At 44.9% G+C, this 27,243-nt stretch overlaps 1 protein-coding gene across 3 annotated transcripts in view; it reads left to right on the forward strand.

Annotated features, from left to right (window-relative positions):
- Positions 1–27,243, forward strand: part of KDM1A (lysine demethylase 1A) — a 164,936-nt gene that overhangs the window by 73,756 nt on the left and 63,937 nt on the right. For 2 of the 3 annotated variants that reach the window (XM_030539426.1, XM_030539425.1), the window contains 4 exons: positions 2,887–3,029; positions 6,236–6,326; positions 7,456–7,590; positions 12,547–12,620. In XM_030539426.1, the coding sequence (XP_030395286.1) occupies positions 2,887–3,029; positions 6,236–6,326; positions 7,456–7,590; positions 12,547–12,620 (443 nt within the window). Of the gene's footprint in view, positions 1–755; positions 768–2,886; positions 3,030–6,235; positions 6,327–7,455; positions 7,591–12,546; positions 12,621–27,243 lie in introns of all 3 variants that reach the window. The other variant, XM_030539424.1, reaches the window with a different exon arrangement.

Below are 27,243 nucleotides of genomic sequence, written 5' to 3' on the forward strand. Positions count from 1 at the left end.
TTTTATAAGGGAAGCTGCTGATCCCTGTGCTGTAACTGCTCTGTGGCTGAGCAGAGTACTTCAATCTCCCAGTCTGTCAGTCTGACACTAACATGTTACTTAAAAACTAGTCATGCTCAAGCTAGCTTTCCAAATCCCATTCAATCCTTACTTTGTCTGAGTTTATTTTCTCTGCAGCTTGTCAGAATATTTGTGTGTAGTATAAATAGAATTCTCATTTTTTTTCCTGCCACCATCATCTACTCAGTTCATTCAAAGCCAGACTGGCGGCATATATTTGATAGTACCTTTGCTTCCACAGTGGATTGTTCCGCAGGTGTTGCGTACACTGAAATTGACTACACTGAGAAGACACGATAGGTATAGAAACGCAGCAAAAGGACAGGACTGTTTAAATTTGCTTGCTCAGGCATGGTGTGATTCTTCTACATCATGTGAGCTTTCTGTTTTCCATTTCTATTGTTTGTCTGTGCTGTTTCTTTAACCTTGTTTTACCCTAAATGCACATAGGACCTGCTGGAAGCTGTTTCATTCATACGTTCACTCTTGGTTTTCTCTTTTCTGAGACTTACCACAATGTGTTCTTTTTGTTTTGTTTTTTGATTGTTGCCACTGCTAAAACAGTAAGTGATGATTAGCTGCTTCTGCAATGCTTTAAATCTTGTTTTGATTTTACCCTATTGTACAAAATTTATCTTGAAACAGCTATCAGGCTATTTATTATTTATTTCTCTTTCTGCTGCAATGGTTAAAAGGACACTGTCAAGGTATCACTTACAATTTTTTAAAATCCCTTTTTTTACTGTTTATTATAATCCCTGAGTTTAAAATTTAAATAATTTGTTACTGAACACTTATTTTTTTCCCTTCAGTGGTACATTCATATTGACTTCTTGTTGTTGGGTTGCTCATGAATGTTGGGCAGATAACTTTGAATCGTTTTAGGGGAGAAAAAAATTTACACTGACTACGCAAACTGAAAGGAAATACGTAGGTCCCATGTTGGACCTACAGCCTTGACAGTGTCCCTTTAAATATGCCTCCCAACTAGTACTGGAGCCAAAGTGCAGTCACCACTTCACTATGAACTTCCTCAGTTTGTCTCTCCATCTTCCTGTCATCATCAGCAGCTGAGATTAAAGCCTGTCTCAGTCCAGGTGGAAGGGTATGAAATCTGCTACTCTCTGCTCTAAACAAGACATTTTGATTAACTCTCACCATTAGTATGTACTCAGGAGGCAAGTTGCAATTCACCACTCAGAGCTCCTTGGGAATTTTCCCAGCCTTCCTGAGGAAGCAGCTTTTGAGAGGGTATTAGGAGAGCCACTCTGCAGTGTAATGGTCATATCTAGGATTTACAAGGCCAGGAATAAGAAGTAGGAGGGTGCCCCTCACCCTATGGAATTGTCTCCTGGAGAAAGTAGCCCTGTGTCTGTCCCTGGCCTCCAGAGACGACTCTCCTGTAAGCCTGACACATGCTATTTCTGACACGTTGTCTCTGCCCATCTGCCTTCCTTTATGGTGCTTGCTGTTTTCTCTCCTCTTTTCTTTGACTCATTTGTCCCTGCCCTCTCATGTGTTCTCACCCCCTTCTTTTCTTTGTGCTCAGACTCCTAGGTTTTTTTGCCCTAATTCCCTTACTCCCACTTACCAGGCTCAGGACAGCTGAAGCTCCTTAGAGCTCCACTCATGTTCTCGGAGCTCAGGAAGAGGCCCCACAATGCTTATCCCTGCTGGCCCCTCCCCACATCTCCAGCAACAGTAACCACTGATCATATCTGCAGCTGCTGTACTTACCAGCTGGACTGTGCTGCTGTGCACTTAACACAGGGGTTGCTATCCAGTCGGGTGAGGGAGGCCTCAAACACTGGCCTAGTAGAACTGTTGTGGCTCTATGTAGTGCTATTTCGAAGGTTCAGCGGTGTCACAGTAGCAACACCAAAAGTCTTTAAAGAAATGCTCCCCTACTGTGCAATAAGATGTAAAAACTTATCTGGCTACCAGCAATATCTCTACTTCATGTAGGAATAGATGAGGTTGCCAGGGGGCACTGCTCGCGCCATTTGTAGCCAATCTTCCACATATGAAGTATTTTCCTTCTACCTGATCAGTGTGCCTCAGGCCCTCTCTGAAGGCTTGATGTGCACTAAGCCTCATTGGAAGGTGACAAACCGCTCAGTAGAGCCAGGCTGCACCTTTCTGGCATCCGAAAGAATGTAGACATGGCCCACAGGTGAGCCATTGGACCTCAGGTGTTTGACTTCATCCTTTAGTTGAGGAAGCCTCTTTATACTGACTTGTTTTTTTGCAGTCATGGGGAAGCCCAGTAAACAATGCTAGTTGCCTGTTTGCCAATTCAGAGGTGAGAAAGAGAGAAGAACCTGGCAGATTATCCCTTAATGCCCTGCACACTTTTCTTGTCTGATCATTTTGAAGAATTGAAGACTTGAGAACTTTCAGGTGCCAGCCCTCAGCTTCTTTTTGTTCACTAGAGCTTTTTTTAAAGTATATGACACAGGGTAGTAAAGTAATGATTCTGTCAGCACCAGTGGTAACATTACGCATCCATGCTCTGCCTTGCTCTTTTGCATATTACTTCATTGCTATGTACAGTGCTCACATTTTGAGGGGGAAGGATTGGAGGCAACTTGTGTTACAGAATTTAAAACATATCTTGTAATGGAATTAGCATCACAATGGAAAAGGAAGTCTAAGCTTCATGGTTCTGAAGTCTTTCTGGACTTCTTAATTTTACCAGCCTCCACTCCACACCTGTTAGCTTCAACCTTAATTAAGTGTTCATATCTGGAGCTTTGGTGTTTTGTGCCTTATTATTATTATTATTTTTTTAAATTTACAGAGACAAATCTGTTCTTTGACTTTCAGGTTCCTAAAGAGAAAGATGAAATGGTGGAGCAGGAATTCAACCGTTTGCTGGAGGCCACCTCCTATCTCAGTCATCAGCTGGACTTCAATGTCCTCAATAACAAGCCAGTCTCCCTTGGACAGGCTCTGGAAGTTGTCATACAGTAAGTGCCCTCATGCTTTGCTGATAGAAATTAATAGTCTCATAGACTTTAAGGCCAGAAGGGACCATCATGATTATCTGGGATGACCTCTCTTGAATTACTGAAGTCTTCAAATAATGATTTAAAGACCAAGTTACAGAGAATCTACCATTTACACTAATTTAAACCTACAAGTGATCTGTGCCCCATACTGCAGAGGAAGATGGAAAAACTCACAGGGTCTCTGCCAATCTAACAGGGGGCAGGAATTCCTTCCCAATTCCAAATGAGGACCCTGAGCATTTTGACAAGACTCAGCATCCAGACACCTGGGAAAGAACTCAGAGAGTAGTAACTCAGAGAGTAACTCCCCATCTAGTGTCCCATCACTGGCCATTGAAGATATTTGCATATGGCAGTCATAGATTGGCTACATGACATTGTAGGCAGTTTCATCATCCCATCCATAAACTTACCTTTGAAGAATCAAGGACAATGGGGGAAATTCCAGAGGATTGGTAGACAGATAAAGTGCCAGTCTATAAAAAGGGGAATAAGGACAACTCAGGGAATTACAGACCAGTCAGCTTAACTTCAGTATCCAGAAAGAGCAAATAATCAAGCAGTCAGTTTACAAACACCTAGAAAATAGTATGGTGATGAGTAACAGTCAAGAACAAATCATGTCAAACCAACCGAATGGCTTCCTTTGACAGGGTAACAAGCCTTGTGGATAGGGGGAAGTGGTAGAGGTGATGTATCTTTACTTTAGTAAGGCTTTTAATACTGTCTCATGTGGCCTTCTCATAAACAAACTAGGGAATATAGCTTAGAAGGAACTATCAAAAGGTGGGCGCATAACTTCTCTGGAAACAGTTTTCCAATCAATTGTCAATGTTTTACAGTGAAGCTGGAAAGGCATATCGAGTTGGGGTCCTTCAGGGATCAGTTCTGGATCCAGTTCTGTTCAGTATCTTCATCAATAATTTAGATAATGGCAGAGAGATTACAGTTACAAAGTTTGCAGATGATACCAAGATGGGAGGAGTTGGAAGTACTTTGGAGGATAGGATTAAAATTCAAAATTATCTGGACAAACAGGAGAAGTGGTCTGAAGTAAATCTGATGAAATTCAATAAGGACAAATGCAAAGTACTCCACTTAGGAAGGAACAATCAGTTCCACACATACAAATGGAAATGACTGCCTTAGAAAGAGTACTGTGGAAAGGGATCTGGGAGTTTTAGAGGATCACAGGCTAAATATGAGTAATCAATGTAACACTGTTGCGCCAAAAAGAAATAAAAAGCAAACATCATTCTGGGATGTATTAGCTGGAGCGTTGTAAGCAACACACGAGAAGTAATTCTTCCAACCTACTCTGCTGATTAGGCCTCAGCTGGAGTATTGTGTCCAGTTCTGGACACCACATTTCAGGAAAGATGTGGACAAATTGGAGAAATTCCAGAGAAAAGGAACAAAAATGAGGAGGAGGAGAGAGAAAAATTGTTCTCCTTAACCTCTAAGAATAGGACAAGAATCAATGGGCTTAAATTGTAGCGACTGCACTTTAGGTTGGATATTAGGAGAAACTTACTAATTGTCAGGGTAAAGTACTCAAATAAATTGCCTAGGGAGGTTGTGGAATCTCCATCATTGGAGATTTTTAAGAGAAGATTAGACAAACACCTGTCAGGCTTGGTCTAAAATAATACTTAGTCCTGCCATAAGTGCAAGGGAGAGAGCTCTCCCACTGCAACAAATTTCCACTCCCAACAAGCAGCAGTAGCTTTGTTGGCAGGAGAGCACCCCTGCCGACAAAACGCTGTTTACATCAGCATTTTTCGTCGGCAAAACTTTTGTCGTTTGGGCACGTGCGTGTGTTTTTTTCAAACCCGAATGACAAAAGTTTTGTCCTTCAGTTTCCAGTGTAAACAAAGCCAGACCTCTTGTTGGTTCAGTGACTGTTTGGTGAAGAAATCTGTCAGCTATCACATCCAGGAAAATCTGGGCCCTACTATTATTAGTAGCACATGTCTTCCAGTCTATATCTGGGAAATTAGTCTCCCATATTCACACAATTTCCAATAGTATTTATTTAATTAAAAAAGGTCTCTGTCCGTATCCAGATTGGATTCTGGGGATCTGTAGTCAATCCCAAACTCTGCTCCAAGAGAACCTCTGGGAGATTTCTTCCCCAAAATGATTTGGACACAGACTCTATTTGATCCATTCCATCACTTCTAATTTCTTTAGTCTCTCTCATCATTAATATACAATGCATTTCTGTCTTTCCTTAAGAGCACATACCCTTCAATCCCTGTACTCCAGTCATGATGACTATTCCACCATGTTTCTGTTATTCTATAATACCTAGTTTCGCTTCTTGCACCAGTAGTTCTAGTTTCTCCATTTTGTTACCCAGGCTTCTTGCATTGGTTTCATCTTAGTGGTTTCTGCTTGGTTTTGTGAAGATTCCTCACCTGATTAGATAAGGGATCTTTTGCCAATATTGCCTACTTGATTCTTAGCTTCATTGGTATTGGCACTATCTTTCCTCTTAATATCCATTCTCCTATCTTTTCTCCATTGCTGTCTTTTCTCTTTCTTGATTTTCCTCCTGGTCAATATTGGAATCAGGCATGAAGATTACATGAGTCTTCCCCTGTAAGGATTCTGTTTGGATTTTCTTGGAAGTACATCGTCATGATGACTTCTTGATAATCTTGGTTTCTTGCAGCCACTTGGCACATATTGTATCCAGCATTTGTGTGCACAGCCTTTCCACATTTTTAGTACAGCTTTGTAGACACAGGATGAGGAATGTTACCTTAACTGGTATCTTTCTTGAAAATTCCTCTTCCATTAGTGATATAGTAGTTAATAAAATAAATGGATATTTGACATAGCACAATGGTGTGATACAACATGAAGCCTACATATTTGAATCCTACTTGTTTGGAAACATTTCCTGCAAGTAAGAATTTCTACCCTTTGGATTTTGATAGGCTGTCCTATGTTTAGCTACTAGCTAACCAACTGCTTTCTTTTCATGAGTTGTACAGTTGTTGAAGAATACACCCCATTCTTTACTGAAATGACACTTTTCTGAGTTCTACTTTATTATTTTACACTCATGAATCAGATGTTGATCATGAGAACACCATGCAGCTTACTAGGATTTCCCAGTTAAAACAATCTCTCTGGCTTCTGTTCCCCATCCCTAGATTGCAAGAAAAGCATGTGAAGGATGAACAGATTGAACATTGGAAGAAGATAGTAAAAACTCAAGAGGAGCTGAAAGATCTCCTTAACAAGGTCAGACCTTCTCTCCTTTCTGGCACACATGGATGCAGTACTCTATTTTCACTTCCTTCCCTTACAAATGCACTGGAAAACATTACTAGGGACTTAAAGGAGAAACTGATTTCAGAAATTGATTACCATCATTACATTTAATGTTTATGTGAAAAGAAACTAGACCTTGAGATATAAAGAAATTTTATCTGGATTTTATCAATAAGGAGGGCAACAACACTATTCAAAAATGAATAATAATGTTTTTTTGGTGCACAAGTAGAAGTTGTGTTGTGACAGGCAAGCCCCAGGGAAACTATTAATTTTATTAAGCTGGGGCTTTCCTCGCACTGAAAAACACTTTTTCTCTTCTGAGACCCTCATAGTCTAAAGGCAAACAAGCAAGCGGAGGCCAGGGAAAGTAGGCAGTTTATTATATAGATGTCGCCTTGATTCACATCATGGCAGAAGTGGCTGTTTAAGGGTGACTTAGATTTGGATGGGGTAGAGCCCTTCCAGATGAGCACAAGAAGCCTGTATAAAGAAAACAGGACCCTCTGGAAGAAGGTACAGCGATGATTGTACCAACAACTGACAAACATGGATGAGACTGGGAATACTTATGGAGTGGAGAGGATGGACAGAGTCAAAGCAATACGTAAAAGCAAGCCAGCTCTTCCTTGAAAGCATCATTGTAATAACCACTTCCATTGGAAATTTTATTGCAGATATGGTTTGTGATGAGATTAGTTTACAAAGTCACCTTAAAAAATATCGTAAGGTAAATAAAAAGATATCTTTAGTCATTTAGAAACATACAACATTGAAACACTGGAAGATTTAGTTCAGATTAACTGTTAAAGGTGATGTTGCTATCCCTCTGGAGAAAGCATACAGAGTTCTGGCATCTTTCCTACCCTCAACAGTTCCATTCTGTACATTTTGCCAGAGGACAGTAATAGCTTATGCTGTGTATGTTAATCAGAAAATCTCTAGAAATATAGGATTAATGGCACTATAGTGCCCTGTGAGGTGCATCCCCTATAACAAGGGAGGAAGTGCCACCAGTGGTGTGACTATTTTTGAGGCAGAATTCTTATTTTCGTTGTAAATGTTACAAAAGCTCCTTTTTTCCTCTTCCCCTTCCCAGATGGTGAATTTAAAAGAGAAGATTAAAGAGCTCCATCAGCAGTATAAGGAGGCATCTGAAGTAAAACCACCTCGGGATATTACTGCGGAGTTCCTTGTGAAAAGCAAACACCGAGATCTTACTGCTCTCTGCAAGGTACAGAATGCCATAAATACAGGTCTACAAACTTTTGTCTTTAAAATCTGAACAGCAAACTGATTATGTAAAATTGTGTCACATACACTTTTTTGAAGAACTGGCTGTGTGAAACTGCTCTGAAAAGTTCACGTACATGTTCCCTGTATTAGAGCCTTCTGGAAAGTGATAATGGGACTGCATGAGCTCCTGTCTCAACAGGATCTGAAAGTTCAGGAATTAATCCAGTTTTAGATCACAGTTCGGCTTTGGCACTGTTGGACACTACAGTGCGTGTTGAGATGGCAATCTGGAAAGAAAAAGTTCATGTTCAAAGAGATTTGCCTCCTGTAAGGCCAAAATGTCAGAGACTGATGAATATTTAAGAAACTTGCATAGGCTGTGAGAGGCTCAACTGCCTGAATGAGGCTCCATTTATGCCAGATTGGCTCTTTTGGCCTGATGAGTGATTTGTCCTTTGGTGCTCCCTGCTTGGACCTAGGAATTGGATTTCTCCAGTTTTGCTCCTCTGTAGAATCCAAATACTTGTGAAGCAGCCTGAGTGTTCTTTAGATCCAGTCATTCACATCCTCCTGGCTCATTACATTGTGACACTACAGTATATCTGACCAGGCAACATAATTCTCCCTTGTCTTATGTTTGGAATCATCTTGTAAATAGCACCAGGAGTAATCGTGAATGAGTCTGAAGGCCTTGAAACTGAGGTGCATTAGATCTAGGCTTGAGAACTGAGGTGGTTCCCCTGATTCCATTAATTCCGGAGTAGTCCTTGAATCCAAACTGTCTGTCCTACTTCACCAGCCCCTGGTGTGGGAACCAGTGAGCAGTCCCCATCACTTCTCTCATTTGGATTTTAGACAGATTCATTACGCCCTTTCAGTCTTCTCCTGAAGGGAAGCTTAGATTTAATACTTTTAGGGCACACCTCCAAATCCATCTCAGATGAACTCATGGGAAACATTATAGTTTCCCAAATCTGAGAAAATAGGATCCCCATCTTATTCATAGGACTTTAAAAGTCTCCCCCCTGGCTTTTCTGATACGCTGTGAAGTTTATCTGTTCAAGTTCCCACATTTACCAGTTTGATTATGCTTCATGGTATATTAGCTCTTGTGCCCTCCTCTTCTTCAGTTTAGGGAGTCAGGGTTAAGAGGATAATCAAGAAACCAGGGCCATGTGACTCCTCCACTTCCTATAATCAGTCTTACACTTTTCTCCTAGACATGTCCCCCCACTCCTGTGGCTTAGGGAAGAATTGCTGGAAATAGATACTGGTGAGAGGGGTGATAGTGATCTTGAGGATGCCCTTTTCCTTCAGGGTACAGCTCATCCTTCAACCTCTGCAGAAGAGAATACTTTTCTAATTTCTTCATTTCTGCTTAAGTATTTTGAGTAACTGCTGTTCAGTGTAGTAGATACTTTGGACCGATAAGTGTCAAGAAAGACCCCATCACAAATGCAGAATTGCTTTACCAGTAAATGAGAAGCTACTGGTACATACCAAGATTATTTGTCATGCCTCTTAATCCATTTCACCCAGGGTGAAGAAAATTGCCATCTTTGACATCCCACAACAGGTTAGAATATTTTTTTTTTCTCATACCCAGCTCCTGGATTGTTGGTAGTCTCAACTACGGTAGTGAAATATAGTGCCAGGAGCTCCTCTCATTCTCCTCCCCAAACCCTTTTCACGGGGCCCTCTCTGAAAAGTTTGCTTTGATAGGAACTTACTGTGGTAGACAGAAAAGTTCCTCAGATGCACTGAGGAAAAAATTTTAAATGTGTTTTTTCCTAAATCTGGAAAAGTGGCCTCAATTTGTAAGAAAGTGCAGCAATTTTAGGGAGTCATAAGTCAAGGTATTCTCATATAGCAGGGAAGAAGAATATGTTAACAGCAGAGAGTTAACAGGAAAACTTCACAACTTTGCATTGATCCCTGTCCTGTGACCTTGACCTTCCCAAAGCCATCCTTTGCCAAACAGCTACTCTTCTAGAGCACTCTTCTGAGTCCCTATGCAATGTACATAAAAAAGGCAAGATGAGATTTTTTTTTCTTAACATATGTTAGGAGCAGGAGAAAGACGAAGGAAAGTGAAGGTCCTCTACTTAGTGTGGAAGGAGGCTAATAACTGATGATATCAAGAAATCTGAGGGTTTTATTGCCAGTTTTGCGTCAGTCATCACTAAAAAGGTTAATGGTGACCCAGATACTCAACATAATTAATATTAACAATAAGGGGGAAGGAATGTCAACCAAAATATGGAAAGAACAGGTTAAAGAATATTTAGATAAGTTAGATGTATTCATTGACATGACAATAAGATGACATGAAATTCATCTTAGGGTACTTAAGGAACTAGCTGAAGCAATTATCTTTGAGAACTTGGAGGACATCTTGGAGGATGACTGAGGTCCCAGAGGATTGGAGAAGGGCAACCATATTACCTCTTTTTTTTTTTTTAAATAAAGAGTGTGTGTGTAAAGAGGATCTGGGGAATTACAGACTGGTCAGCCTAACTATGATACCTGGAAAGAGGCTGGAACAAATTATTAATCAGTTTGTAAGCAGCTGGAAAAGGACCTAGGGATTACAGTGGACGAGAAGCTGGATATGAGTCAACAGTGTGCCCTTGTTGCCAAGAAGGCTAACGGCATTTTGGTCTGTATAAATATGGGCATTGCCAGCAGATCGAGGGATGTGATCATTCCCCTTTATTCAACATTGGTGAGGCCTCATCTGAAGTAATGTGTCCAGTTTTGGGTCCCACGCTACGAGAAGGATGTGGCAAAATTGGAAAGAGTCCAGCGGAGGGCAACAAAAATGAGTAGGGGGCTGGAGCACATGACTTATGAGGAGAGGCTGAGGAAACTGGGATTGTTTAGTCTGCAGAAGAGAAGAATGAGAAGGGATTTGATAGCTGCTTTCAACTACCTGAAAGGGTGTTCCAAAGATGATGGATCTAGACTGTTCTCAGTGGTAGCAGATGACAGAACAAGGAGTAATGGTCTCAAGTTGCAGTGGGGGAGATTTAGGTTGGATATTAGGAATATCTTTTTCACTCAGAGAGTGGTGAAGCGCTGGAATGGGTTCCCTAGGGAGGTGGTGGAATCTCCTTCCTTAGAGGTTTTTAAGGTCAGGCTTGAGAGAGCCCTGGCTGGGATGATTTAGTTGGTGTTGGTCCTGCTTTGAGCAGGGGGACTAGATGACCGCCTGAAGTCCCTTCCAACCCTGATAGTCTCTGATTCTAGAGGACAATAGGTTATAAGGAATGGCCAGCATGGATTTGTCAAAAACAAATCACACCAAACCAACCTATGCTGCATGGCCGCACAAGAATCAATCAGGTGCCGCACACTAGGTTAGTAGAGCCCTGCACATCCAGCGACTGGTGTTTATGTGCCCCTCCCCCTGCTGCTCTGCCCTCTGCCTTGGAGCTTCTGCCAGCTACTCCTAGGACCCTCCTACTTGCTGTGCAGAACAGAGGCGCTGATGTCAGGGTGTCCCTCTCCCTGCCGCCCATGTACCCCATCTACGCAGAGTGGGGGAGGGGGAACAGGGCTCTGGAGTTAAATGGAACTGCTGGCCCCTGCTGCATTCTGAACAAGCCTTCAGACTGGTGAGTGCTGGTGTGCTTAGAGACAGCACACTGTCTGTCTCTCATACACTTCTCCAGCAGGCAGCGCGCGCGCGCACACACACACACACACACACACACAGAGTCTCTCTCTCTCTCACCTCCCAACACACACACACAGAGTCTCTCTCTCTCACCTCCCAACACACACACAGTCTCTCTCTGTCTCTCACCTCCCAACACACACACAGTCTCTCTCTGTCTCTCACCTCCCAACACATACTTGTGATGTTGTTCGTACTTCTTGGAATGCACATTTATTCTCTGTAATTTTATTCTTTCAAAGTGCCTTTATTTTAGTTTTTTGACTGCTCTCTGCATTTCATAATTTTATTTCTCTCATGCTTAAATTTAATTCTTTGAGTAGTGAGTTCTAAAATGCCTCACCTGTCATGGCTGGAGTAATTATCCCTATGGTAACTTTTACAAAATATATATTCTATCTATGTTTCTTGTTTTTACTGGTGCTGCGCATCCGCACATTACCTAAATATTGGCACACATAATAAAATTCTTTCCACCTATGGATGGAAAAAATGAGAGGGAATATTGGTCGTAACTTCCAGCAGTGAGCTATTCATCATCAGTTGATACAGTACATTACTCAATAGCTGTCTATAAAGGTCTTCCTGTAAAATTCTAGCTTGAACTTGGGTGTACTGCCTGTGCTTTAGTATTTTCTATTTTCTTTTACTTTGGAAATATCTCACTTTATACATTCACCATGAAATAATTAAGTCTTTAATAAGGAAACAAGAATAGAAAATATATCACATCCAGTTTGGTTGAGTTCCAGTTACTATGAGAACCATCTGGTATCTCATTCCACCAGAACTGTAATGGATTTTATCACATTCTCTGACCTGAGTGTTTGCTGACAATCCAAGAAAGTAGGGTTGTGTGTTTTAAGGTATTTGTTTAATACAGGTGTGAAATGTGGCTGAACTAATAGTGCTTTTAGGATCCAGTGGTCTGATTCAGTTCCCATTGAAACACATACGAGTGTCTTCAATGGGAGATGGATCAAACCCCATTCTTATTGAGGCTGTGTGCTCTACCATAATGTAAACATTTAATAAAAAAAAACCTGTACTTTTCACAGCTTTAGAGAATCTAAATCTCATCCTTTGTGTTAAAATATTTTCCTTTTATGTATTCGGTGTTCATGAGGAAACAAAAATAGGCATGTGGCTTTGCGTTTGTCTGATCATTATTTGGCAGTAAGTTTACTATGGACACTTCACTTTCTCCTTGTTTTTTATTTAAAAATGAGAAATTTAAAGCTAATACTTGACTGAATCTGTTTAATCTTTTATCAGGAGTATGATGAGTTGGCAGAAACACAAGGAAAGCTGGAAGAAAAGCTCCAAGAACTTGAAGCCAATCCACCAAGGTAAAAAAACAAAATACAAAAAATACCACACACTAGCTGGAGAGCAATCAGGAAGGCTGGTGTTTCTCATTTAGTATTGCATTGACATACTTGGGTTCAGAAACGAATTTTCCCCCAGGTCATATTGGCAGAGACTCTGGATTTTTTTTGCCTTCTGCAGCATTGGTCACAGGTCACTTGCTGGTTTAAATGAAATACTAAATAGTGGATTCTCTGTAATGTGAAATCCTTTTTTTTTTTTTTTTAAATCATGATTTGAGAACATCAGTAACTCAGCCAGAGCTTCTGGGTCTATTTCAGGAGTGGATGGGTAAGGTTCTGTGGCCTGCAAAGTGCAGGAGGTCAGACTAGATCAGTGGTGGTTCTTTGAGTGATTGTTCATGTGTATTCCAAGCAGGTGTGCATACCAGCCAGAAGATTTTCCCTTAGCAACATCCATAGGGTCAGCCCTGGTGGTCCCTGGAGTGGCCCCTCTATGGCGCCCTATATAGGGGCCTGGCGACCCTTCACCCTCTCAGTTACTTCTTTCCGCCAGTGACGGCTAGCTGGAACTTTGCTCGCTTTTGCAGCAAGCCTAGCAGTGTCTCGTCTAAGTGTATATAGTTGTTTCCCCTCTCATAGTTTAGAGTTAGTGATAGTTGTAGATAGTTAATAGTAGTTGGGGGGGCTTCCCCCCCTCCCCAACGTGCTTGTTGCCCTGCTGGGGCATGCCCAGGTCCCCAGGGTTTAAACTCTGCGAGGACTGCGGGAAATTTATGCCAAAGAGTGACCCGCACTCGTCCTGCTTGAGGTGTCTCGGGGAGAGCCACCAAAGAGACCGGTGCAGTATCTGCAGGGGATTCTGTCCCAGGACTCTTATGGACAGAGAGCAGAGACTCAGAGTGCTCCTGATGGAAGCAGCTTTACAGCCACACTCTGACCCCGAGCCTGCCGATCCGGCGCCCAGCACCTCATCCTTGGTGCACAGCGCTCCGGCACCGCTAACAAGACAGGAGTCCCAGTCTAAGACCTCGAAGTCCCGGCACTGGAGAGATTCAGGACATAGAAAATCCGCCTCAGTGCAACACCGATCACCATGTCCAGTGCACGCGAAAACGAAGAGGCTGGTGAGGAACCGATCACCCCACCAGAACCTTAAAAGGCCAGCGGTGTCCACGACTGTGGTGGGACAAGCCAAGCCACAACTGCACCCTCCCAAGGTCCCAATGACTCCTGCCCTGGTGGGGGTGCAGTTGAGTCTGAACCAGTCCAGCTCCCCGGACCTCAGCGAGGATGGGCGTCCCCCATCGACACCCGAGGCATTCGAGGTGGCCTCTGAGTTATTAAGCCTCCCAGTGCTGGCCTCCCTGCACCTGTGGAAGGAGCTGCTAGACACAGCCTGACCCCGATCCAATCAAGGGGCAAGCCAGCCATGATGTTGCCCCAGTCCCCGCCCAGTGGTGCTCTGGCAGCACTGGCACAAAGAGAGCACTCCCCGGCCTCGTGGCACCGCTCCCTGGCAACAGTGGGTACTGCTCCCCCTTGGTCCTCCTATTCGGAGGCCTTGGACTCCGAGGCAGACTCCTACCGCTCCAGTAGATCGAGGAGCAGGAGTTCGGCTTCTCAGGCAAGCCAACGACCTTACCCTGTGCAGTGGCAGCAACAGTGGCAACCACCCTCCCAGTGGCTGTTCTGGACTCCCTGGGCCTACCATCAGTCCCTGGGACAGGTGCACGGCCCGCGCTCTAGGTCTGCGTCAGTCTCCTCAACGTCGGTGGCTCCAGTGCAAATGCTTCCACCACTGGCACTGCTGTCTGACAGGAGTGTGCCACAACAGAACCCAGCACTACGGAGTCAGACACCAGCACTGACGGGAATCATGTTTCTGACGCCGCAGGCACTGCCCAGCATGCCTCGTTGTTCAGCGTCGACCCCCGTACCGGCTACGTGCCACATCCTACATCTGCACCAGCCACGCAACCATAGTACCGTGCGCTGCGGAACTCTGCAGAGGCTAAGGGTACAGAGGAAGGTCCTTTGCAGGTGATCTCCTCCTCTTCCTCGCTGGATGAAGCGGTTGCGGGAACTTCAGCGACACCGGCCCTAGTGGACAACTGGGTGCTTCAGCAGCTACTTAAGCGTGACGCTCAGAGCCTGGCGATCCAAGCGGAGGAGATCGAGGTGGACATAGACCCGGTAGTGGACATCCTGGCCCTCTCGGGCCCATCTCGGGTTGCCCTACTGTTGATCAAAACAATAGCTGATACATCCCACACCTTGTGGGAGACACCAGCTTCATTGGTCCCTATGGCCAAGAAGACAGAGAGGCGCTATTTTGTACCCTCCAAGGGCCATGAGCACCTATATACCCACCCACCCCCAGACTCTCTGATTGTGGATGCTGCCAACCAAAGGGAGCGTCAGGGGTTCCAAGGGTCTACACCGAAGAACAGGGAGGCCAAGAAGTTGGACCTCTTTCGTAGAAAGGTGTACTCGACGGGGGGTCTGCAACTACATATAGCCAACCAACTGGCTATAGTGAGCTGGTATGGCCATAACACATGCTCAGCCTTGTCCAAGTTCACTGAACTTCTCCCCCAGGAATTGCAAACAGAATTTTATGCTTTGGTAGAGGAAGGGAAGCTAATTTCCCAGGCATCCCTCCAAGCAGCCCTGGATGTGGCAGATGCAATCTGCCGTACATTGGCAACTGGGCTGGTCATGCGGCAAGGAGCCTGGTTTCAGGTCTCGGGCTTTCCACATGAGGTCCAACAAACTATCCAGGACCTCCCCTTCGAGTGGCCCATGCTCTTCTCCAAGAGGACGGACAAGAGGCTCCATAGCCTAAACGACTCGAGGGCTACCTTACAGCTCACTAGGCCTGCACCACCCCAGCCACCCAACACAGGCAATTCAGGCCGCAGCCAGTTCTGTGGCCGTACCAGCCCCAGAACTGCCCGGAGCCCTCGCGTAGGCGAAGAAGAAACAGCAGAAGGAGGCAACAAGAGCTCTCCGGCCAGTCGTCCAGCCAGCCACAGCCTTCGTCAGGGCCTACACCCCAATTGATGGTAAGGTCGAGGACGACCTACCAGTCAGGACTCTGGATCCTACCAGCCCTACCTTTTCATCACGTCTGTTCTCCTTCTATCGTGCCTGGTCCTGAATCACATCGGACAGTTGAGTGCTCCACACAGTAGAGAGGGGATATTCTATCCAATTCTCCTCCCTCCCGTCCCACCAGCCCCCCACCCTGTTCCTCTTCAGGGACGCCTTCATGAGCAACTTCTAGTTCAGGAAGTGCAGTCCCACCTCGTAGTAGAGACAGTGGAGGAAGTTCCTCAGGAACTAGGGGTTTTTACTCCCAGTATTTCCTAATACTGAAGGTGAAAGGGGGCCTCCGATCCATTCTGGACTTGCGGCATCTGAACAAGTTTGTAAAGAAACTCAAGTTCCATATGGTCTCCCTGTCCTCCATCATCTTCTCCATGGATTCAGGTGACTGGTACACCACCCTTGACTTGAAGGATGCGTACTTCCATATCGCAATAATCCCTCAGCACAGACGTTACCTCAGGTTCATAGTGGGCAACACCAATCTCCAGTTCAGTCATGCCTTTCGGCCTGTCAACGGCCCCAAGGGTCTTCACAAAGTGCATGGCAGTTGTGGCAGCTTTCCTGCGTAAGCACGGAATTCAGGTGTTTCCCTGCCTGGACTTTTGGCTTATCAAGGGCTGCTCCAAGGCACAGACGGAGGCTCAGGTGGTCTTTCAGACAGACTTTCCTCAAGGTCTGTCTCCTGTTGAACAAGGCCAAGTCTTCCCTGTCTGCTGTCCAGCGGATAGAGTTCATAGGGGCAGTTCTGGACTCGTCGTAGGCCAGAGTATTCCTACCCGAGGTCAGGTTTCGGTCCATGTCTGATATCATCCTAGGTTTCTGCCGTTTCCTGACCACTACGGCGAGGAACTGCCTGAAGTTGCTGGAACACAGTGTCTGTGTGCACCTGTGTGGTGTGGCATGCCAGGCTCAGGCTGCGTCCTCTTCACTCCTGGTTAGCGACTGTGTACCGACCAACCAGGGACATGCTGGACTCGGTGGTGACACTTCACCGAGAGGTGATGGATTCCCTCCAGTGGGGGCTCGACCCGCGAATGATCTGTGCTGGAGTACCCTTCTCCAGCCCTCAGCCATCCTTTTCCATGGTGACAGACGTGTCGGATTTTGGGGGTGGGGGGGCGCATCTCGGGGAATCTCAGGACTCGAGACCTTTGGTCCCCAGAGGAGCTCTCCCTGCACATCAACATCAGGGAGCTACAGGCTGTTCTCTTGGCCTGCCTCACTTTCAAATGGCGATTGTCGGGCAGGTGCATTGCAGTCCTCATGGACAATACCTCAGCGATGTTCTATATCAACAAACATGGGGATGCGCGCTCCTCTCCCCTGTGCCGGGAAGCCGTGCATTATGGGACTTTTGCGCACAGAACGCAATTCACCTAACGGCATCCTACCTCCTGGGGGTGCAGAGTGGCGGATGCCCTCAGCCACTTGTTCCATGGTCACGAGTGGTCCCTTTGCCGAGATGTGGCATGCTCAATCTTCCGTCTCTGATGTTATCCCCAGATAGACCTGTTTGCCTCGAGGGACAACAGGAAGTGTCGAAGGTTCTTCTCCCTCATGAGGCGTGCAGTCCAGGGTCTCTAACAGATGCCTTCCTCCTCTCGTGGGAAGGCGGCCTGCTTTATGCCTTCCCTCTGATCCCCATGGTCCACTGCGTACTCCTCAAGATATGCAGGGATCACGCTCTTGTCATACTGATAGCACCGGTGTGGCCGCGCCAGCACCCCTCATGTTGCCCCTACTCCTGGACTTGATCACACAGAATCGGGGCAGCCTTTGCCACCCGAACCTGGAGTCGCTTCACCTTGCAACCTGAATGTTCCATGGCTAAACCCGGTGGAAATGCAGTGCTCACAGCAGGTCAGACAAGTCCTCGGTAGCAGAAAACCCTCCACCAGGGCCGCATACATGGCCAAGTGGAAACATTTTTCCATCTGGGCTGAACAGCAAGGACAGGCTCCATGGCTCGTCCTGATACCTCTCATCCTTGACTACCTACTCCAGTTGAGGTAGCGAGGACTTTCGCTCTCTTCGATTCGGGTCCATTTGGTGGCCATCTCCGCATTCCACCCAGGAGCTGAAGGTAGTTCAGTCTTTGCAAACCCACTGGTTTGTCGCTTCCTCAAGGGCCTGGATAGGCTGTTCCTGCATATTCAACAACCAGTCCCTGCTTGGGACCTCAATTTGGTTGTCTCCACCCTCACGGGGTCCCCTTTTGAGCCACTGTCTACATGCTCTTTGCTATATCTCTCCTATAAGGTTGCATTCCTCGTGGCCATCACCTCAGCCAGGAGGGTATCGGAACTCAGAGCGCTGACGTCTGAGCCTCCATACACAGTCCAACTCATGCCACACCCAGCTTTCCTTCCAGAAGTGGTCTCCCAATTCCACATGGGTCAGGACATTTTTCTCCCTGTGTTCTACCCTAAGCCATGCTCCTCCAACGCAGAGCGTAGGCTGCATTCCCTGGAAGTTCGCAGGGCCTTAGTGAATTCCGACCCCACCACCTAAATTCAGGCTTGTGAGTCACCTGCTTGGAATGCACATGAACAATCACTTGAAGAAGAAAAAATGTTTACTCACCTTTTTGTAACTGTTCTTTGAGATGTGTTGTTCTTGTCCATTCCAATACGCACCCTCCTGCCGCTCTGTCGGAGGGCCGGCAAAAAGGAACTGAGGGGGTGGAGGGTTGGTGGGCCCCTATATAGGGCTCCATGGAGGCGCCACTCCAGGGGGCACCAGGGGCGACCCTATGGAGGCTGCTAAGAGAAAATTTTCCAGCTGGTATGCATGCGGCACGCACACACCTGCTTGGAATGGACATGAGCAACACATCTCAAAGAACAACAGTTACAAAAAGGTGAATAAAAGTTTTTTCTCCGCCTTTCTAGACTACTGATTTGTCTTGTATACCCCCAAGTTTCATCTCATTTTAAAACTACTTGCTTACAAAATCAGACATAAAAATACAAAAGTGTCACAACACACAATTACTGACAAATTGCTTACTTTCTAATTTTTACCATATAATTATAAAATAAATCAGTTGGAATATAAATATTGAACTTACATTTCAGCGTAGTATAGAGCAGCATAAACAAGTTGTATGAAATTTTAGTTTGTAATGATTTCTCTAATGCTTTTTATGTAGCCTGTTGTAAAACTAGGCAAACATCTAGATGTACCCACTGGAAGACCTCTGAGTACCTCCAGGGGTACATGTACTCCTGTTTGAGAACCTCTAGACTAGATGATCATGGTGGTCTCTGTAGTCAGATGTTTGGCTGTGTGTGTTCTCTCTGTATGCCATTCCAGCTCTGTGCAGACAGCTGGCATTGTAAGTGTCCAATGACCACAATATCCGTTAAAATATGAAGGCACTAGGTTAGGTTTATTGCTGACAAAGCACGGTCCTAGCTCCCTGGATGCCTGTGACAATGGATGTAGCTCAGTCAGTGATGGGACTTTCCACTATCCCCTAAGTGGCCACATTCCCTCTGAAACTCCATTTTATTCGCCAATAAAGGCTGAGAGAGCTGTTTTTGCTTAGTTTGCAGAAGAGAAGAGTGAGGAGGGATTTGATAGCAGCTTTCAATTGCCCGAAGGGGGTTTCCAAAGAGGATGGAGCTCAGCTGTTATTAGCGGTGGCAGATGACAGAACAAGGAGCAATGGTCTCAAATTGTAGTGGGGTGGGGAAGCACTGGAATGGGTTACCTAGGGAGGTGGTGGAATCTCCATCCTTAGAGATTTTTAAGGCCCAGCTTGACAAAGCCCTGGCTTGGATGATTTAGTTGGTGTTGGTCCTGCTTTGAGCAGGAGGTTGGACAAATGACCTCCTGAGGTCTCTTCCAACCCTAATCTTCTATGTATCAGAGGGGTAGCCGTGTTAGTCTGGATCTGTAAAAGCAGCAAAGAGTCCTGTGGCACCTTATAGACTAACAAACATATTGGAGCATGAGCTTTTGACGAAGTGGGTATTCACCCACGAAAGCTCATGCTCCAATATGTCTGTTAGTCTATAAGATGCCACAAGACTCTATGATTCTAAGTTATGTATCTCCTTCCCCTTCCCCTTGACATGGCTAGTTGTCACCCATTACCTTGTACGTTTGGTTTGAGCAAAATATCTCTATCCCTCATACTGTCATCTTGACCTTATCTTTGAGAGGTCAGCACGTTCCTGTTATCTTTGTGTTGATATTGAGGTGTTGTGCAAACATTCCAGAAGGATGATTCCACAAGTGTCCTGAGCCTAGCACTTCTTAGGAATGTGTGTGTTTTTGCAATACCAGCCCTGTTCTTGCCAGTTTCTGTGAGCTTGCAAGCAGGCAGAGCCTGACTTGTGCTCACAGCCTTTCTTTGCATTATATCAGCAGAGCGTGGCCACTACTTCAGTTCAGGCCTATGATACTTGGGCTTCTGTCTTAGGCTCTCTTTCTACTACAGTCTCTTCTGGCCTTCGTCTATGGGTATGTCCAGACTACCTGCCGGATTGGCAGGTAGCGATCGATATGTCGGGGATCGATATAGCGTGTCTAGACGAGACACGCTATATCAATCCCTGAACGCGCTCCTGTTGACTCCAGAACTCCACCAGGGTGAACGGCGGTAGCGGAGTCGATGTGGGGGAGCTGCGGCCATCGATCCCGCACCGTGAGGACGGGAGGTAAGTTGAAATAAGAAACGTCGAGTTCAGCTATTCCCATAGCTGAAATTGCGTGTCTTACATCGACATCCACCGCACCCCACCCCCCTGGTGTAGACCAGGCCTATGAGTCTGTTTCTTTTGGAAAAATGCTAAGGGATACTCAGTTTGTATTGTATTAGCCAAGTGACTTGGTTTATGTAAGTGCACATGTATGAAGTCTGAGTTTCGTCTGTTTCAGAGAAGGTGGCTCATAAAGGAGAAAGATCATTCTCAGTTTCCATGACCTGTTAATCATCCCAATTACTGTAGAACCTTGGAGTTACGGACACCTCAGGAATGGAGGTTGTTCGTAACTCTGAAATGTTCATAATTCTGACCAAGACTGCCTGGAGTGGGGGCTTGCAGCTATGCCAGTGAACTTCAGCATCTTCACCTCCTAGCCTGGCAAGTGGGTGTGTGCACAAGCAGCTGGTTCTAGCCCCCTGGATGCAAGGGTGGTGAGTGAGGCACACTGGGCTACGGTGGGTCAAGTGTGGCCTTTTTACAACTGAGCTGCTCCTCCAGAGCACAATGTGCAGGGCTGCAGCTCCAGCAGCAAACACTCCAGGCCAGGTTCCAGCAGCAGCTCAGTGTCTTTCCTGGGTTCAGACTGTGCATGCAAGTTTGTCCCCCTCCTGGGCAGGGGGAGGTGACCTACATGAAAGTAGTGCAGACCCCAGCACTGCTCCTGCTCTGCCTGCTCAGGGGCTCACAGCTGTGCCTGTGAAACTTAGCATCTTCACCTCCTACCTGTAAGTGGCTGCCCCCTGTGTGGCAAGTAGCGGGTGGGGCTAGGGACAGGCAGCACAGATGTGCCTGCCTTTAAGATGCAATACAGGCACAGTACAGTATTTGCTGGTGGTTTTTTTGTGTGTGTATGTCTCTGCTGCTGCCTGGTTGCTTACTTCCGGTTCCACATGGGGTCTGGTTGATCAGTCAGACTGTAATTCTGGTGTTCGTATTTTTGAGGTTCTACTGTATAACTAATTCCATTAATGCCTTGTCATAAACAGATAGTAAGAGTTAATAGAACAAAAGTACGTTATATCTCTTTTGACTGTAAAGGGTTAACAAGTTCAGTGAGTCTGGCTGTCACCTGACCAGAGGACCAATCAGGGGACAGGATACTTTCAAAGCTTGAGGGAGGGAAGTTTTTATGTGTGCTGTTAGTGTTTGGTTGTTGTTCACTCTGGGGGCTCTGAGGGACCAGATATGCAACCAGGTTTCTCTCCAATCTTTTTGATACAGTCTCTTATATGTCCAGAATAGTGAGTACTATGTAGATAAGGCGAGTTAGGCTTATGTTTGTTTTCTTTATTTGCAAATGTGTATTTGGCTGGAAGGAGTTCAAATTTGTATTTTGCTGAAAGGATTTTAATTTGTACTTGTATACTTAGGCTGGGAGGGTATTCCCAGTGTCTATAGCTGAAAGACCCTGTAACATATTCCATCTTAAATTTACAAAGATAATTTTTACTGTTTTTCTTTCTTTAATTAAAAGCTTTTCTTGTTTAAGAACCTGATTTTTTTTTATTCTGGTGAGACCCCAGGGGACTGGGTCTGGATCCACCAGGGAATTGGTTGGGAGAAAGGAGGGAAGGGGGAGAGAGAGGTTATTTTCTCTCTGTGTTAGGATTACTTTCTCTCTCAGGGAGAGTCTGGGAGGGGGAGAGAGAAGGAGGGGGGAAGGTGGATTTTTTCCTCTCTGTTTCAAGATTCAAGGAGTGATCTTCCAGGGTAACCCAGGGAGGGGAAGGCTGGGAGAGGCAACAGTGAGGGAAAGAGTTTACTTTCCTTGTGTTAAGATCCAGAGGGTCTGGGTCTTGGAGGTCCCCGGGCAAGGTTTTGGGGGGACCAGAGTGTACCAGGCACTGGAATTCCTGGTTGGTGGCAGCGCTACGGGTACTAAGCTGGTAATTGAGCTTAGAGGAATTCATGCTGGTACCCCATCTTTTGGACGCTAAGGTTCAGAGCGGGGAATTATACCATGACATGCCTGATTCAGATAATCTTTTAAAAGGTCCAAAATTCCCGTTAATTAGGGGTCCCTAGTGGTGGTCTTTGAGTTGGGTTTTTGTTTTCTTATGTGGTGCTGTACGTGCTTTTGTACTTGCCCATTGTGCATCTACCTTTTTGTTTTCCTCACTTTCAAGTCTCTACTTTAAAAGCAGCAAAGAATCCTGTGGCACCTTATAGACTAACAGACGTTTTGGAGCATGAGCTTTCGTGGGTGAATACCCACTTCCTCAGATGCATGTACTGGAAATATCCAGGGGCAGGTATATATATGTGTGCTAGCAAGCAAGCTAGAGATAACGAGGTCAGTTCAATCAGGGAGGATGAGGCCCTGTTCTAGCAGTTGAGGTGTGAAAACCAAGAGAGGAGAAACTGGTTCTGTAATTTGCAAGCCATTCACAGTCTTGGTTCAATCCTGAGCTGATGGTGTCAAATTTGCAGATGAACTGAAGCTCAGCAGTTTCTCTTTGAAGTCTGGTCCTGAAGTTCTTTGCTGCAGGATGGCCAGGTCTGCTATAGTGTGGCCAGGGAGGTTGAAGTGCTCTCCTACAGGTTTTTGTATATTGCCATTCCTAATGTCTGATTTGTGTCCATTTATCCTTTTCCGTAGAGACTGTCCAGTTTGGCCGATGTACATAGCAGAGGGGCATTGCTGGCATATGATGGCGTATATTACATTGGTGGATGTGCAGGTGAATGAACCAGTGATGGTGTGGCTGATCTGGTTAGGTCCTGTGATGGTGTCGCTGGTGTAGATATGTGGGCAGAGTTGGCATCGAGGTTTGTTGCATGGATTGGTTCCTGAGCTAGAGTTATTATGGTGTGGTGTGGTGTGGAAGGAGACTCTGGAAAAATTCCACCATGATTTCAACAGCTTCCACCCCACCATGAACCTCAGCCTGGACCAATCTACACGGGAGGTCCACTTTATTGACACCACGGTGCAAATAAGTGATGGTCACATTAACACCACCCTATATCGAAAACCCACCGACCGCTATGCCTACCTTCATGCCTCCAGCTTCCATCCCGGGCACATCACACGATCCATTGTCTACAGCCAAGCACTGAGGTACAACCGCATCTGCTCTAACCCCTCAGACAGAGACCAACACCTACAAAATCTCCACCAAGCATTCTCAAAACTACAATACCCGCATGAGGAAATAAGGAAACAGATCAACAGAGCCAGACGTGTACCCAGAAGCCTCCTACTGCAAGACAAACCCAAGAGAGAAACCAACAGGACTCCACTGGCCATCACATACAGCCCCCAGCTAAAACCCCTCCAACGCGTCATCAAGGATCTACAACCCATCCTGGACAATGATCCCACACTTTCACAGGCCTTGGGTGGCAGGCCAATCCTTGCCCACAGACAGCCTGCCAACCTGAAACATATTCTCACCAGTAACTGCACACCACACCATAATAACTCTAGCTCAGGAACCAATCCATGCAACAAACCTCGATGCCAACTCTGCCCACATATCTACACCAGCGACACCATCACAGGACCTAACCAGATCAGCCACACCATCACTGGCTCATTCACCTGCACATCCACCAATGTAATATACGCCATCATATGCCAGCAATGCCCCTCTGCTATGTACATCGGCCAAACTGGACAGTCTCTACGGAAAAGGATAAATGGACACAAATCAGACATTAGGAATGGCAATATACAAAAACCTGTAGGAGAGCACTTCAACCTCCCTGGCCACACTATAGCAGACCTGGCCATCCTGCAGCAAAAAAACTTCAGGACCAGACTTCAAAGAGAAACTGCTGAGCTTCAGTTCATCTGCAAATTTGACACCATCAGCTCAGGATTGAACCAAGACTGTGAATGGCTTGCCAATTACAGAACCAGTTTCTCCTCTCTTGGTTTTCACACCTCAACTGCTAGAACAGGGCCTCATCCTCCCTGATTGAACTGACCTCGTTATCTCTAGCTTGCTTGCTAGCACACATATATATACCTGCCCCTGGATATTTCCATTACATGCATCTGAGGAAGTGGGTATTCACCCACGAAAGCTCATGCTCCAAAACGTCTGTTAGTCTATAAGGTGCCACAGGATTCTTTGCTGCTTTTACAGATCCAGACTAACACGGCTACCCTCTGATACAAGTCTCTACTTTGCTTCTTCTTGCCTTCTGTTTATTTGCAGTTATTTCCCACTAATTCATTTACTACTCTAACCAGTCCATCTTACTGAGGCACATGCAGGAATATGCACTCCATTATATCCTTGACTGAATTGTCCCTACAGGTGTGAATTGTCCCAAGTTACGGGACCTGCTCTCTATTTTGGAAGACTTTTCTACAATGTAAAAGTCTTTCACTTAAATATTTGTTACCACTTAACCTAAATTCACTCTTTCTCAACTTCATCCCATTCTCTGAGCTCATACCCCATTCTCTGAGCTTATACCACTTTGACCCATTCTAAATAATTTCTCATTCCTTTGTGTTTATACTCTACAAATTTTTCAGCCTGTATTGAGCAGGATGTCAGAGTAGATCGGGGTAGGCAACCTATGGCACGTGTGCTGAAGGCGGCACACAAGCTAATTTTCACTGGCACTCACACTGCCCAGGTCCTGGCCACTGGTACAGGGGGCTCTGCAGTTTAATATAATTTTAAATGAAGTTTCTTAAGCTTGGGGAGAGGGGATAGCTCAGTGGTTTGAGCATTGGCCTGCTAAACCCAGGGTTGTGAGTGCAATCCTTGAGGGGGCCACTTTGGGATCTGGGGCAAAAATTGGTCCTGCTAGTGAAGGCAGGGGGCTGGACTCAATGACCTTTCACGGTCCCTTCCAGTTCTAGGAGTTTGGTATATCTCCAATTATTAATTAATTAAATATTTTAAAAACCTTATTTACTTTACATACAACAATAGTTTAGTTATATATTATACACTTATAGAAAGAGACCTTCTAAAAATGTTAAATGTATTACTGGCACGCAAAACCTTAAATTAGAATGATTAAATGAAGACTCGGTACCCCACTTCTGAAAGATTGCTGACCTCTGGACTAAATTATCATAATGGCACGTAAAATCTATGAAAATATTTAGTCTGTTCTCGATTAACTTAGCTAAGATACACACTCAGTGTAATATATCCTCCTGTTGTAGGTCCACCCTGTTATAACAACATCCAATTTTGATTTAAAATTGGTCAGTGATGGAGAATCTACCACAACCCTTGGTCAATTGTTCCTCTCACTGTTAAAAATGTATGCCTCATTTCCAGTCTGAATTTGGCTAGCTTCAACTTCCAGGCATTGGATCTCTGCTAGTTTGAAGAGCCCATTATTAAATATTTGTTCCCCAGGTAGGCACTTATAAACTGTAATCAAGTCAACTTTTAACCTCTTTAAGATAGAGTTCCTTGAGTCAGTCACTATAATGCATGTTTTCTAATCCTTTAATCATTCTTGTGGCTTTTCTCTGAATCAATGTCCTTCTTGAATTGTGGACACCAGAACTGGACACAGTATTCCCGCAGTGGTCACGTCTGTATTTGGCACTGATAGGATCTCCCTACTCAAGATTTCCCTGTTCATACATCCAAGGATTGCATTAGCCTTTTTGGCTAACAGCATCACACTAGGAGCTCATGTTGAGTTGTTCATCATGACCCTCAACTCTTTTTCAATGTAATTACTTCCCAGGATGGAGTCCCCCGTCCTGTACAGAATAGCCTACATTTTTTGGTCATAGATCTATAATTTCTTGTTGGCCATATTGATCCATTACTAGATGGAAATGTAGAATTAATAATAATTTGTTCTGTATTTGAGAGCAAAAAAAAAAACAGGCGATACAGTCTCACCATATGGTGATAACATTTTTTCTATTCTACTAGAATCTCTGGAGGATGTTAACAGAAGCTACTAAAGTGATACACGTTTAAATCAGGAAGTTCAGATAACTTGCATCCAACAGTTTTAAAAGACTGAGGAGCTTGCTGGACCATTAATGTTGATTTTCAGTAAGTCTTGGAGTATTGAAGAAGTTCCAGAAAACTCGACATTTTCAAAAAGGATAAATGGGATGACCCAGATGATTATAGGTCTGTCATCCTGACATCTGTCTGTGCAAGGTAGTAGAGTGGCTGATACAGGACTCAATTAAGAACTAAAGGAAGGTAATATCATTAATGCCAATCAACATGGTTTATGGAAATATAGATCCTGTCAAACAGAGCTTGATCTGACAAAGTGAGTATTCACCCACAAAAGCTCATGCTGCAGTACATCTATTAGTCTATAAGGTGGCACAGGACTCTTTGCTGCTTTTACAGATCCAGACCAACACGGCTACTTCTCTGATACTCGAACAGAGTTGTAATTTCATTTAAAAAAAACAGCAGGTCTGCTTGATTAAATTAATAGTGCTGATGTAATAGACTTCTGTAAGACAATTGACTTGGTACGGCACAACATTTTCATTAAAAAAATAGAATATAAAATTAATAACACGACACACACCAAATGGATTAAAAACTTGCTAACTGACAGGTCTTAAAATGTAACTGTAGTCAGGGAATTGTCATTGAGTGGGTCTGTTTCCAGTGGGTTCCTATGGGCTTGGTTCTTGGTCTTATGCAATGTAACATTTTTATCAGTGATCTGGAAGAAAACATAAAATCATCATTGATAAAGTTTGCAGATGACACAAGAACTGGGAGAATGTTACATAATGAAGAGGGCAGGTCACTGATTCAGAGCGATCTGAATCACTTGGTAGATTGGGCGCAAGCGAACAATGTGCTTTTTAATATGTCTAAATGTAAATGTATTCATCTAGG

The sequence above is a fragment of the Gopherus evgoodei genome, chromosome 20 (assembly GCF_007399415.2).
Source record: "Gopherus evgoodei ecotype Sinaloan lineage chromosome 20, rGopEvg1_v1.p, whole genome shotgun sequence".
Taxonomy (NCBI): Eukaryota; Metazoa; Chordata; order Testudines; family Testudinidae; genus Gopherus; species Gopherus evgoodei.